This window comes from Nelumbo lutea, chromosome 7 (genome assembly GCF_056320005.1).
Source record: "Nelumbo lutea isolate HS-2025 chromosome 7, American lotus-T2T, whole genome shotgun sequence".
Classification (NCBI taxonomy): domain Eukaryota; kingdom Viridiplantae; phylum Streptophyta; class Magnoliopsida; order Proteales; family Nelumbonaceae; genus Nelumbo; species Nelumbo lutea.
Genome location: NC_142690.1, coordinates 54,438,167 through 54,452,059, shown reverse-complemented (window position 1 = coordinate 54,452,059; position 13,893 = coordinate 54,438,167). Strand labels below are relative to the sequence as shown.

General features: G+C 37.1%; 1 protein-coding gene across 1 annotated transcript in view; it reads left to right on the top strand.

The window, feature by feature from the left end:
- The window catches only part of LOC148846445 (alpha/beta-Hydrolases superfamily protein), a 41,591-nt gene extending 27,698 nt beyond the window's left edge, over positions 1-13,893 (top strand). The window contains exons 7-11 of the mRNA XM_088952981.1: positions 1,663-1,845; positions 2,100-2,257; positions 2,590-2,644; positions 8,104-8,157; positions 13,240-13,893. Of these exons, the coding sequence (XP_088809107.1) occupies positions 1,663-1,845; positions 2,100-2,257; positions 2,590-2,644; positions 8,104-8,157; positions 13,240-13,659 (870 nt within the window). The 3' untranslated portion in view covers positions 13,660-13,893. The remainder of the gene's footprint in view (positions 1-1,662; positions 1,846-2,099; positions 2,258-2,589; positions 2,645-8,103; positions 8,158-13,239) is intronic.

Below are 13,893 nucleotides of genomic sequence, written 5' to 3'. Positions count from 1 at the left end.
AAAGTTTTCCCTAGATTCGGCCAGACCTGTTATTATATTATTAACTTATTAGAAAAGACTTGAGTGCCCTTCTTTAAGTAAGAGGCACTCGAACTAACATAACCGTACACATCAACATTCTCAACAAGTACAAAGACTGAAATACCTCTTCACTAACACCACTAACAGGGTATAAGTATTTGCATTGTCAAACTATGGAGGCTCATGCACAAGGCATTCATGATGCCTCAGGTCTAAGGATCATCTACATAACTGTGATGATAGAATCGGTTATTGACAAAAGATTCCATGTAATTATTCTATTAATGGGTCAAGTTCAATGAACTTGTTCTCTAACAAGCACCCATGACAACAGTTGACAATCATGTTCAGGATGAGTAATACAATGTTAAGAAGATATGTTGACATTGCAATTGACTATAAGGTGAGTGAAGAGGGAATCAGAAATTAATTATGTTTGAGAAAATATGGGGTTTAAATAGAACTCTACACAATCACTTGACGTAGGAGCCAAGAGGTTAGATATGGAATTTTCTGAATTTTATCTGTACTTGGCATTTTTAGATGGTGGGAGTATTTTGACCATTTTACATGTTGTCAATGTGGTCCAGAAAAAAGTTTGGTTTGTCTGGTAATGGTTTAACTGTGCTCAAAGTTTCATATTAATTGGCTAAGTAGTCTTGGAGTCCTAAGTTTTCTTATCACAACTTAACTGAGCCTTAATCCCAACTATTTGGAGCCAACTCTAATTACTGATTTTCTTATGATGGTTGCAATTGCAATTATGAAATTTTCTTAGTTCTACTAAGACTAACCACCCTTATGGTGTGTATATATGTTATAAGTTAATAATGTGGATTAATGAATAAAGCATGTTTTATGAGTCCTTATAACCTATGCTAAGAACGGTGAGTAATTTCAATAAAACCCACAGCAATTCTAGGTGCCTGTTGAGTGATTCTGAATTTTCTTCCCCTTTATTTTCCCAATATTCTCTTTAATTCTTCAAACAACCATTATAGCTCTCAACAGCCCTCAAGTTCTTCATATTAAGAGTTCATTCAATATTCTCTTAGGCTCAGTGATTTCTTATCACCTTAAGCTGTATGTTCTCTTTCTTTTAATAACTATTCTCCTTACCATTAAAACAAATACTTCTTGGGATTGGTTGGGTTCCTATTTGGAGGATATTGTTTGACTTCCCATCTAAGAATCCTTGGCTATGTCAAGAATCAAAGTAATTCGACACAAGCATCTAGCTTTATCACAAATGTTGGATTTTCTTGTTGCATCACTTTCTCTGTCCTTGTTGACTTTACTAATTTACGTATTTGCCAAATTTCAAAATTCATGTATAGTTGTTTTCTAATGTTCAAATATATTAATACATTTATTATTGTAGAACTTTATCCTACTAGAATTCTTGGATGCTTATTGTTCATCATCATCATCTAAGCCTTGTCCCAACTATATGGGGTCGGCTACAAAAATCCTGTTCCTGCTATTCCCAACTATATGATTGTCATACTAGTCATATTTACCGGAAAAATATTAAGAATAAACTCTCTGAGCTTATGAGTTTTCAATTTTTAGTTCATCCATTTTCAGTTTATTTACTAAGCATTTTTATGAATTAATCATTAACAAGTTCTTCTCTTTCAGTTGATCGAATGCCCATCAATTTATGAGTTGATGGCTTGCCCTAATTTTGATTGGGAAGCAGTTCCACGTCTAGAAATATGGAGAGATAAGCTGGACAGTGATGGTAACTCTACTATTATGCTAGAGTCATATGGGCCAGAAGAAAGCATATCTATATTTAAGGAAGCCCTGACAAGTAACATGGTGAGCCATGTTCCCTTTTAATCTTTGATTACAGATTTATGTATCTTAAAGTATGTTAATTAGGAAAAATGTTTTCTCTAATTACTGTAAGATGCACATGCATACATGGATAAACATAGGTGGACAGGGATTTTTGTTTCCAATGCTTGACTTTGGTGCATGGGTTTACTTGTCCAAAACGAAAAGATAAACAGAAAAAAAGGAAAAGGATATTGTTTTGTTTAGGCTAATGACCTACATGATTTTGTTTCCAGATCAATTATGATGGGGTGGTTATTCCTCTACCATTCAACACAGAGATCTTGAAATGGGCTAGTGAAACTCAGAGTGTTTTATCATGTGCTAAGGTTCCCCCACAAGTTAAATTTTACAACATATATGGGACTGACAATGACACACCTCATACTGTTTGGTAATATTTCTTTCAAACTCATGTATTTCTTGCCACATATTTTGCAGTCTTGCACAATTATGCCTCTATTTCTTTTAAATGGTATCATGTTTGTTTTTCCAAGGGATGTTTGGAAACCAACAAAATGAAATCAGCATACTAGCATATGTGACATTCATCTTGCATGTGGTTCATACTTGCAAGAGCCAAAGATTCCATTAGCTTGTTGAGTCAGAATTGTTTAGCTAGACTTGTAGATTCAAGTGTATGGCACTAAGAGATTTGATATTCATTCATCTTGCATGTGGTTCACCTTGTACCTTGACTTAAAACCTTGTTTTATTTCTCTGCAGTTATGGGACTGAGGAAACACCTGTTAAGGACTTTAAGGAGCTACCATTCTTCAAGGTTCTCTCTCTCTCTCTTTATCCCAATAAATTTTCTCATTCCTTGATATACTGAATATTACTCATGCAATCAGATATATTTGGCTGAACTTCATAAAACATGTATACCTTTCTATGACATCCAGATAACTAAACATGGGGGAATGGGGGAGGTTCAGCGGTTATGGAGTTGGGAGTGGAGGAGAATGGATCTAGGGGGGGGGGGAGCGGAGAATGCGGTGGACGAGGCAGAGATTAGAAAGTTCAAGATAAGGGAAGGAAAAGGGAACAGCTTTAATTCTTCAACTTTTGAAGTGGTCATTGGAAGATTAGGCATTGATTTGGGTTGTAGAAGGAAAATATATGAGGGGCTGTTAAGGGTGATATTTTGGAGACTCCGAAAAACCCAGAGCTTTAAGCAAGTCTAACATGGTTCTTGTTACAAAGGTTTTTTCGAGACTGAAAGATGGTATGGTAGGTGCAGGACTGACCAAAAAATACAAAAGAAGAGAAGCAAAAAGCTAGAATTTCTTGTGTTGAGAACCCCCAAGAGGAGAAGCGATCTCTGCAGACTGGAGACAGGAACGAGATTCATCCAGCAACACAAGAGGATTTGGGAGTGGGACTGAAGGAAAGGGATGAAGTGGTAATGGGTCTGGAAGGGGGAAATGTTCAAAAAGAAGGAAGATTAGGGGGGAGGAGGATGGAAATCGAGAAGTTAGTGAATAGTCAGGTGGAAGTGGGAAAATCTCTCGGTTTGTTCTTTTTGGGAGGGGAGAGTGTGGTCAGGTAGGCAATAGAACAGTTTGAAAAAAATATATATATGAGAATAAAGAAATAAAAAAAAAAGTTGGGGAGGGAGGAGAGAAATGGGACGAAGGAGAGGGAAGGGAAGAGGGGGGGGGGGGGGATGTTCGGAAGTTTAATTTAGTAGAGTATGGGAGGGGGGTGGCAGAACCAATGTGGCTAACCTGGAATGTGAGGGGTCCTGGAGCTGGTAGAAGTTGGTGGCAGCTGCGGCCAAATCCATTGCAGATTGTTTTATGATTTTTCCAGAGCTTCTCTCAGCATTGATAGAAGATTTAGGAGTTTGATTCTGGGAGGGGGTGGGAATTCAAAATTGTAATTTGGAAAATTAAATTTTGCTCCAGTTCTACTTAGTCTCAGGTGGGGCGCTATCTTATCAGCTACCTAGATTGCACTCTTTTTTCCTTTTAATGAAATTTGTTTTTACTTATAAAAATGTTTTACAATACCTGTATTAGCAAAGTAATATGCAGCTTTGAGCCTACAAACATTTTATTTTCCAATTGTTCCATGTATTATTTTTTAGCTCCTAACAATTTATTTATTTATTTTTACGATAAGAAATTATTGGCATGGTTGTGTTAGTTTCAGTCACTTCCCCATCTTGATAAATGAAGTGGTAAAGGATTTCTTTTTCCCAACTTGTAGGGGTTTAAGGCAAGGGGACCCACTTTCTTCTTTCCTCTTCACGTTGTTAGTTGATGTGTTAAGTAGAATGATTTCAAAGGTTGATAGGGAAAATTTAATAAGTGGTTGGAAAGTAGATAGGCTTGTAGTGTCAGTTACCCCTATTCAATTTGCAGATGATATTCTAGTTTTCAGTGAAAGAGGGGACCTTGAGAAGGCAAGGAATCTAAAGACTATGGTGAAAAGGTTTGAAAGAATGTCCAATCTGAGAGTTAACCTTGAAAAGAGCAGTGTGGCAGGGATAAATTTGGATAATAGAGTGGTGGAGGCAATTGCAGGATGTTTAGAGTGCTCTGTAGTTACTTGGCCTATGACCTACCTGGGACTTCTTTTAGGGGCAAACCGTAGGGAGAATAGTTTCTGGTGTCCAGTATCAGAGAAGTTAGAGAAGCAATTGGCTGTGTGGAAGATGGATTATATTTCTTTTAGGGGTAGGATTACCCTGATTAGAGCCACCCTGTCTAACCTACCAACCTACTTCTTGTCCGTCTTTAGGATCCCCTCTAAGGAAGCTGGGAAGCTAGAAAAGTTGATGAGGGATTTCTTGTGAGAACTGAGAGAGAGTAGAAAGGATCATCTGGTGAAGTGGGAGGTGGTGTGCAGAAGTAAAGAGGAGGGAGGTTTGGGAATACAGAATATGGAATTATTGGGAAATGGTTATGGAGATGGCCATAGAGAGAGCTAGACTGTGGCATGAGGTGATAAGATGTTCATGGTTAATTGGAGAATGGATAGGATGCTGGGGTTTCTCGGTGGGCAACTTTGGCAACACCTTGGAAGGCAATTCACAGTGTTCTCCCTCAACTTTACAAAATTCTCAGGTATGATGTTTGTATTGGTAATTCGGTTCTTTTTTGGGAAGATATTTGTGTCGAAGAGGCTCCTCCTTTGAAGGACCTCTTTTCGTCTTTGTTCACTATCTCTTGATATAAGAGAGCTTGTGTCAAAATTCTGTTCTCCCTTGGAATCTCCCCTGACACCAGTTTGGGATTTCGGTTTTCAGGGAGGTGTAAGGGATGAGGAAATTGTGAGTCTAACCCGCTTGTTGAGTACCCTTGAAAAAGTTTATTTGGATCCCACAGAGCCAGATAAAAGTTTTTTGACTCTTGTGCCTTTGGGTAGGTTTTCTTGCGCTTCTTTCTTTAAGGGCCTTTGTCGTCATGTGTCTACTCAGTCTTTCCCCTTTAAAGAGGTCTGGTGTAGGCCTGTTCCCCTAATGTTTTGGCATTCTGTTAGGAAGTGTTTTATGGGAAAGTAAACACGGATAATCTACAAAGGAGAAGGCCCTATCTTTGCATCTCACCTGATTGGTGCACTCTTTGCAGATCCCATAGTGAGGATTGTTATCATTACTAATTTCCTGTATAGTTAAGCAGATTTGTAGGATTGGCTCTTCCTGATCTTTGGATGCAGGTGAAATAGACCAGTAGAAGTAAGCTTGCTTTTTGACCCTTCTATCTTTTCTTGGCGCCAATGAAGAGAAAGAATAATGTGGAGGGTTAGAAGAGCAGCCTTGCTTTGGACAGTGTGGGAAGAAAGGAATGCTAGAATATTCCAAGAGAAGGAGAGAAGCCAACAAGAGTTGAAGGACTATATGCTGTATAGGGCTATCTCATGGCTAAAATCTTTGGATTTATTTCAGCAGTTTTCTTTCAATGATCTGTGGAAGCATTGGGCAGCAGTGGCAAGTAGTTCCTCGTTAAAGATAAAGGCGCAGATGAGCTGGGTACAACCACCTGAAGGTTTTATGAAGTTAAATTTTGATGGTAGCATTCAGGGCAATCCGGGTTATTCTGGGATGGGAGGAGTTGCAAGGAATGAAAGTGGCATGACATGAAACTTTATATTTCATGTTGTGTTTCTATCCTCTTCCCTAATAAAATCTCTCATTTATCAAAATAAAAAATTATTTGCATGTTGTGTTTTTACAAATGTCATCACATGAAACTTTATAAGTACTACTTTATTTGGAATAGTGAAATATTTCACAAGGTATCTAGGGTATCAGCATATTGGATGGGATGCTCATGTCTTTGGGAACAAGTCAGGTTTGGTATCGGTAAGGACCACCTGAGCTTAATCCTGTTATAGTTTCCTTCTACCCTGCCACGTGAAAAAAAAAAAAAAAGAATTAATACCAAATACAACCTAAGCATTAGCAAAAACCATTACCTGCAGCACCCCATGAAGATGAGATAGTGGCATCAGACATTAACTTGACTATCCAAAGGATATAAAATTCAAACTAGGGTAATGGAGGAGGAAGGTTTCTTACCAGCAACAAAATGGAGGAGAGAAGGGGAAGTAGAAGCCAAGAAATTCTGTGTTAAAGAAGCTAGGAACAATGGAAGGCGGGCATTAAAAGTCAGAGAAGAGAAAAGAGCCACCATTTTTGTAGTAGAGGAGACAATAAAACAGTGTTGGAAGAGTTCAGTGGGTGTAAGTGGAAAAAGGTATGAGGTTGAAATCAGGAGAAATGTGAAAGGTTGGTTTGTAGTGATCATGAAAATTTTTGTTGATAATAACAGATGAGTGTGCCGGAGAGGAGGCAAAGAATAGGGTGGAGATTGTTTGCAGACTTATTACAGGGGACACTGTTGAAAGTGGAAGAAAGACAGGTACCAAGATTGCACAGTGGCCCAGAGATAAGTGATGATTGGCCTTATAGGGAGGAATTGAAGGAGGAAAAAACTAAAAGAAGAAGTTCTGCAAGTTACTGTGTTTAGTTCTACCAGAAGTCAGAAGATGTATGGGCAAAGAGTTTGATTTGAACAGCATCTAAAAAATTTGCAGATTAAGTCAGAAGCCTTAATCCCCAGAACTGGGCTTCTGTTTGAGGATGCCACTTGGGAATCAAATTCATAATTCAGCAGTCATATCCTGGTTTCAACCTTGTGGACAAGGTTGTTTTTTAGGAGAGGGCGATTGGTGAGACCACAGGGCTCTCTTTCACATGTACTCAGGCCCAGACCTTGGCCCATGTGAGTAGCCCACAGACCACAGGCACAACATCCATCGCATGTTTGGTTTGCTTTGTCTACACCAGAAGGCAGGACATGTCAGCCAATTAGTTAGAATCTCCATGTGGGAAGTCAGAATCGGTTAGAATATTGGTAATGAGTAATGATTTTAATAAGCCATATATAGAAAATGTGGGGAAGGGAAGGTTATGTAAGTTTGAACCCTATTTTCCTTTCTTCCTTCATTTCTTCTTCTTGTAGGAGGTGAACCCCCTCGAAGTGGTTTCTGTGTTGGGCAGTGACCCAACACATTTTCTCCCAGCAGTGTTCTAAGGGTGTTTTCATGTGTAAGACTTGAGGAAATTTGTAGTGAAAGTGCACTGAGGCACAAATACAAAGTTTGGCACTCCATGTGAAGCTTGATCTCATGAACATCTTGCATCATGTTAAGAAAATGTAAACTTCATCTTTATTTTTGCTTAATTTCTAGGTCTAACAAGGATTATGAAAGTCCAGTTCAGTTGCTCAGAAAAACACAAAAAAAAACTAGTAAAAAGAGAAAACAAAAATAACTACCAAGCTTTATTGAAGAAATTCCTTTTTTGTCGGATACAGACGGGAGTATTGATGAGTACCATTGGATCACCATAGAGGGAGATTCACAGATTGTGATAGGATTGTTAGTGAAAGATAAAGAATGCATTTTGAGGCCTAGGACATTTCTATTCAAAGAGAACCTCTCATTAGATTGTCTTCATGGATTGGATAATGTGATTGCTGATGGTTTAGTAAGAGATGGAATATCATGGAGTGGACTGCATTAGGGTATTTTGCTTGCTGAACTTGAGAACTATTTCTATGTGTTTGTATGGGTGACCTGGCCCCTCGTAATCCTGACTTGTATTTTTTCTAATGGGTTCATGGGCTTTACCGAAGCATCTCAGTGGGATAGAATGATAATACTTTATGTAGGTTCCACGTTTTGATAAACAACTGTACATCTTGATGTCTATTTGCAAATTTTCAGGCTAAATACATATGCGTTGATGGTGATGGAACAGTTCCAACAGAATCAGCTATGGTATGTAATCTTATTTATTTATTTATTTTTGATAAGTATATGGTATATAGGCTTCATTCTATTTGATAAACCAACACTAAAAAACACCTATAATGTCTGTTCCTCTATTTTGTATATGTTTGGGGAAAGGAACTGCATTTCATTAACTTTTCACAGTTTTCTATTGCTCTGGATTCCTTCAAAATTGTTTTTCTGTTTCTGTTGATTCAGCATAATATGTAAACCATTAATAAGTAAATGGAGATATTTAAATTGATGATAAAATCTGTAAACCATTTAGTGTTTTTTCCTTTTCTTGAGGTCCTTTGTTGCTCATGGAAGATGAGTGTGTTTGTCTTCCTCTTGTAAATCTTCTATTGATGATTTAATGAAAGTGTTATTGATAAAAAAAAATCGTGAAATATTTAATATACTGAAAAAATTGTGAGGAACTTCTCCACACTATGAGAGCAAACTAAAAGTAAAATCATTGGAGAGGAGATGAGAGCTGAACCAAGACCATACTTGAGCAAATATGGTGGAAGAGGTGGATAGAAGCTCTTGGATTTTTATGGGATCACTCAACAAAAACTAATAGTAAAACTGTAAAAGGATTAGTAATGCACCCCAATCAGCGATCCGTATAAGGCTTTGCACACAGGATTTTTGTCTAGTAGCAGAATCCACGAGATTATGGTACATAGTTCATCAGTCGTGCAATTTGTGGATCACTGATGTAGCTCCATGATATTTCTATTTTAGTTCATCAATAGCAGTGTTCTTTTCTTCTTTTTTAGACAGAAAAAATGCTAGTAAATCAGTAGTTACAATGCTAAATGCAGGATTTGATCCAAGGTCTGGGTTTAAAACCCCCCAAAATTTTACGAAACATGCTGGCAAAAATAATGAAAACAATAATAATTTTGAAATAAAGAATAAGCTTTGCTAATGCGGCCAATTAGCAGTTTACTGGATGAGGAATGCTTTGGATTGGAAACGTGTTCAATCCTCCAGTCAACATAATCCCTGTACCCCATGTTTTATTGTTATTTTCTTGATTGATATTGAAAAGTAGAAATCCAATGAACATCAAAATATTTATTCCATTCTCATGCAAATCTATTTTTTTAATATATATGTTGCCCTTGTTCCAGAGTAGGGAGAACATGCAGGAATAAGAGCAAATAGGGTGGAATTGTACCATGGATGGAATTGATCTGTTATTGAAAAAAAGAAACTTGAGAGTTGAGAGCAAGGCTTTAAAAGGCTAAAGGCGTAGTTGAGGCATAATGGCCCAAAAAGGCGAGGTGTAAGCCTCAAAGCCTAAGGAAAAATTAGTTGAAGTTTATAAATTGAATAAAATAACATATAATATACCAAATTAGAATGATAAAAAGGTATAAATATCCATGAATTAGAAGTTTATAAGCAATAAGTTTCAGTGTTTAAGCATTAAATAAAATAATAACTAATCAATTAATAGTCATAAATATTTTATATTTTCATGTCTCAAGATGTAAAGTTCTCAAATTATTTATATGGCCAATTTAAAAGAAAGAAAACATATGAAGAATAATCCATATAATTGATATTAGATTTATGGTCATCGAATGGTTTAGAAGAAAGGAAATAACGTAGTTGGTTTGATCTATGCAAAAAAAAACAATAAAAAGAAAAAAAAATCATTAAGAAAAGAAACGAAAAAATTTTGGTTATCCAAGAGAAACTAATTACTTAATTGGCCCTTTTTGCATTGAACTCTCCTAAAACACTGAGAGAAACCAATGGAACTTGATTTGCCCTATTAGTTTTTCATTTTTACTCTTTTCATTTGGCCTATAATTATTGAAGTGCTTCTTCCATATGTTTTGAACTATAAAAATGCATAAAATATACATTTTTTTTGCATTAAATCATTGATAATTGAGGTTTATGCCTAGGGATACAAGTCAGGCAGGTTGGGCCGGGTTTATGGTCAACCAGGCCCAACCCTGAAATTTGGGCTTAAGTCTCAAGCCCGATGTCAAGTCCGATCCTCCCAACCTGAGCCCAGCCCGCATTTTAATTTGATGCACTTGGGTTGGGCTTAGGCCCGGGCTGGGCTTGAGTTGGTCAATGAACCCACTCTAAAATAATACATGTATGTATGCGTCTATGAAAATATGTATATATATATATATATATATATATATATACATTGTATATATGAATGCCTATAGTTGGGTTGGGCTCGAGTTGGGTTTGGGCTACCCAATGAGTAGGCCCGGGCCCGGCCCAAAAAATAAAAAAGCCTGAATTCTTTGGCCTGATCCCAGCTTGAGGACTGAAAATCCAAGCCCAGCCAACTTGCATCATCCCTACTTACACCTTAAGCTATGCCTCATGCATAGAGGCTTGAGCTTTACGCCTCATTCTGACAAAGGCTTAAGCCTCACATCAAAGTTTTTGAGGCTTAAGCCTTAAGGCAAAATCTGTGCACCTCACCACAGGGCATATACCTCACTCTACATGGCTTAAGCCTTTTAAAACAATGGTTGAGAGAAGGTTGACTTTCCCATGAGGCAAAAGGAAGGAGGTAGTGAGATATTTCGGTTTGTTTGTTCTTTCCCCTTTTCACCCAACATTTTTTGGGAAGTGGACTGGGATATGAAATCCCTACTCCTAGGAAGCTCTAGATAGATAGAAGGGAATTCGCCTTAATAATACATTTGAGAAAATGAAAATTGCTCCCTATTTTCAGCCTCAGTAGGCAATATAGCAAATAGAGATGCAATTTCAGGTGCTGGCTTGTTGACCACAGAAGGATGATTTGAAATAAAAGATATATTTAACATAGTCCTTGTTTTACGAACAATTGGATGAGTTAGGGAGTGGTATCAGAGAAGGGGGTGTGCAATCTTAACCATCTGATACAATCCTTTATGGAAACTCCATACTAGCAGACTACCAATTGGAAGAATTCCTGAAGAACTACTCTATTATTTATCTTTTATTTTATTTTATTTTATTTACTTTGTTTCTATTTTTATGTCCTTAAACCAACCATGAACTATGAGAGGTACTAAAAGTGATTGGAATGCATAAAAATACAGGGGCATTATACTACTATTCTAAAAGCTAGTTGTAAACACTAGTAAATAGACTTTAACCAAGTGTACTAATCATTTGTCAACCTAGTTGATGCTTTTAGTCGTCTGGGCAGCTGCATTATAGTTCTTGACTGAATAGTTACTAATGCAGTTAGTATATCCCTCAACTAAGTAATCAGTTGACCATTCATTGACTAATCAATGCTTTGATGCCTGCTAAAACCTACTATAGAATACTGGAATCCATAGTACTTGCTTCATCAAGTATCTCTGAGAATGGTCTGTCCATGAACTTGTCCTTTTCCTTTTCTTTAGGCATTTCTCTGGAAGCATAAAAACTAGTTATTTTCCTTCCACAAAAGAAAAAAAATTATCCCATTTATGATTCGCTATGGCATCTGCTAATAACCGGTTCCATGCCAGTTGGATGTAAATGGTCTTAATTTCCAAAAGGTTTTTCTTTACGCCTCAAAGTTTAGTGTCATTTTGGGTGACAAATACAATGCACTTGTTGCAATCGCACCTTTGTGGTTGCATTATTTTCCTGTTTTTGTTATCCAGCTGATATCCTCTTTTCCCTCCATGTAATATTTCAAACATTATTATATTCTGTGTGTGTATTTCTGTGCATGGTTTTGAGTTTTTATCTTTCTAAATTCATTTTGTACACTGTCACTGTGCGTGCTGTTTTGTGACCTATACTAAATAGAGGAAACAGCAACCTGGACAATAGAAAAGCAGCAGAAGAGAGAAAAGAAGTGAACTGGAGAAAGAGAAACTGGTGTAGGAGAGAAATCTGTTTTCTACCTTAGCACCACTTCTATTATAGTAAGAAGCTGAAATACAATAACTGATAGACTTCCCTCTTTAAATCTTAAGTAGATGGACAAATTGATGAGCTGTCTACACCAAGACACATTATGCTACTAACACTGACACTCTTATTTCTCTTAAATTCATATTGTGCATGTCAGAGTCTGTCTGTGTGTCTCTGTGCATGTAGTAGTTTCGCCGTCTTTATCTTCTAAAGCTCCAAAGGTGGAACAGCTTTTTGAGAACATGACAAGTTGGTAGCTGCACAACCAACAAGTTAAAATCAATGTTTAGAAAACCGGACTGGACCGGCTGAACCGTGACCTAGGGCCTTGGCCATTTCAGTCATACTCTAATAACTGTATTTGTTAAAAACCTGGTGAAAATTGGCTGACCGGCCGGTTTAACCAGAAAACCGGCGAACCAGCCCAGTTTCATTTAACTGCCTTGGCCATTAAATAATTGAAATTTAAAATATGTTTGACAAGACTTGAACCCATGACCTCCTATTTTCATATATTGCTTAATTACCAATAATCCACCTCTTGTGTTACTTAATAATTCTTTATTGTATATATTACTTTATTATACATGTATTTTAAAGAAAATGTAAATTAAAAGACTTGAACGCTGGTCATTTTCTTTAAAAATTAAGAAATTTGCTATCCATCCAGGCATCCACCATATTCAAGTATATTAAAAGTTCTAAAATATATTATATAGTATTTATATGACCCATAGTATATATCACAGCTCAACCTCCGTTTTGACCCCGGTTGAACCTCTTACCTGTGAACCTCTCCCTTCTCCGGTTCTATGCCTGGTCCGGTTCTCTAAACATTGGTTAAAACCAACTTTTTAATAGGAATTCCTTACTTAAATAGAATATTGCTTTTAATGTTTTACCTTTCTACCTATTTCATATTTAAATATACTAAAATTTAGCATGGGTAATGTTTACTGAAAATGGACCTGTTTACATATTAAGGCTGCTTGGATTAAAACCATGTTGATTATACGTGGATATAGAAAAAGGGTACGATAATTCTCTTATTGATCAATTAATGTTTAGCTTATTGCTCAATATACAATCCTTTCCACCATCAGCTTTTGTTTGTCCTCCGAATTATGCTATTGTTGTATCAACAATTTGAAATATTTGCAACATGTCTTACAGTATTTTCTCCTTTTCATTCTTTAGGCAGATGGACTTGATGCAGAGGCAAGGGTTGGAGTCCCTGGTGAGCACCGGGGCATACTCTGTGATCGGCATGTATTTCGGATACTCAAGCACTGGCTCAAGGTGGGTGAGCCAGATCCTTTCTACAATCCTCTGAACGATTATGTGATCCTACCAACCGCTTTCGACATGGAAAAGCACCGAGAAGGTGGCTTGGATGCAACGTCACTCAAAGAAGAATGGGAAATCATCTCCAAGGGCCAAGACGACCAAGGTATAAATATAGATGAAAATAAGCAACTTGTGAGCTCATTATGTGTTTCTCAGGTGGAAAAGGATCAATGTTCAGAGGCAGGAGCTTGTGCTGCCATTGTTCACCCCCAGAGTGACGGAAATCAACATTTTGAGTTCAGAGCAGTTGGTGTGTCAACAGCCTGTTAAGATGGCATCACTTAGGGTTAGCAAGTGATGCTTGTAATAAGGCCTCAGCTTCTACCAATGTATCTAAAATTGTATAGTTGAAAGTACTCTCAATGTAAATATGATCTTGAAAGGACTACATAGTACATACTAAGAATGCGATGCTGAATATTATACTTTGGAAATATTGATAACTATATTATTAGTTTATAATAATATGTACATAGGGATGATGAATATTTTGGACACCGGAAA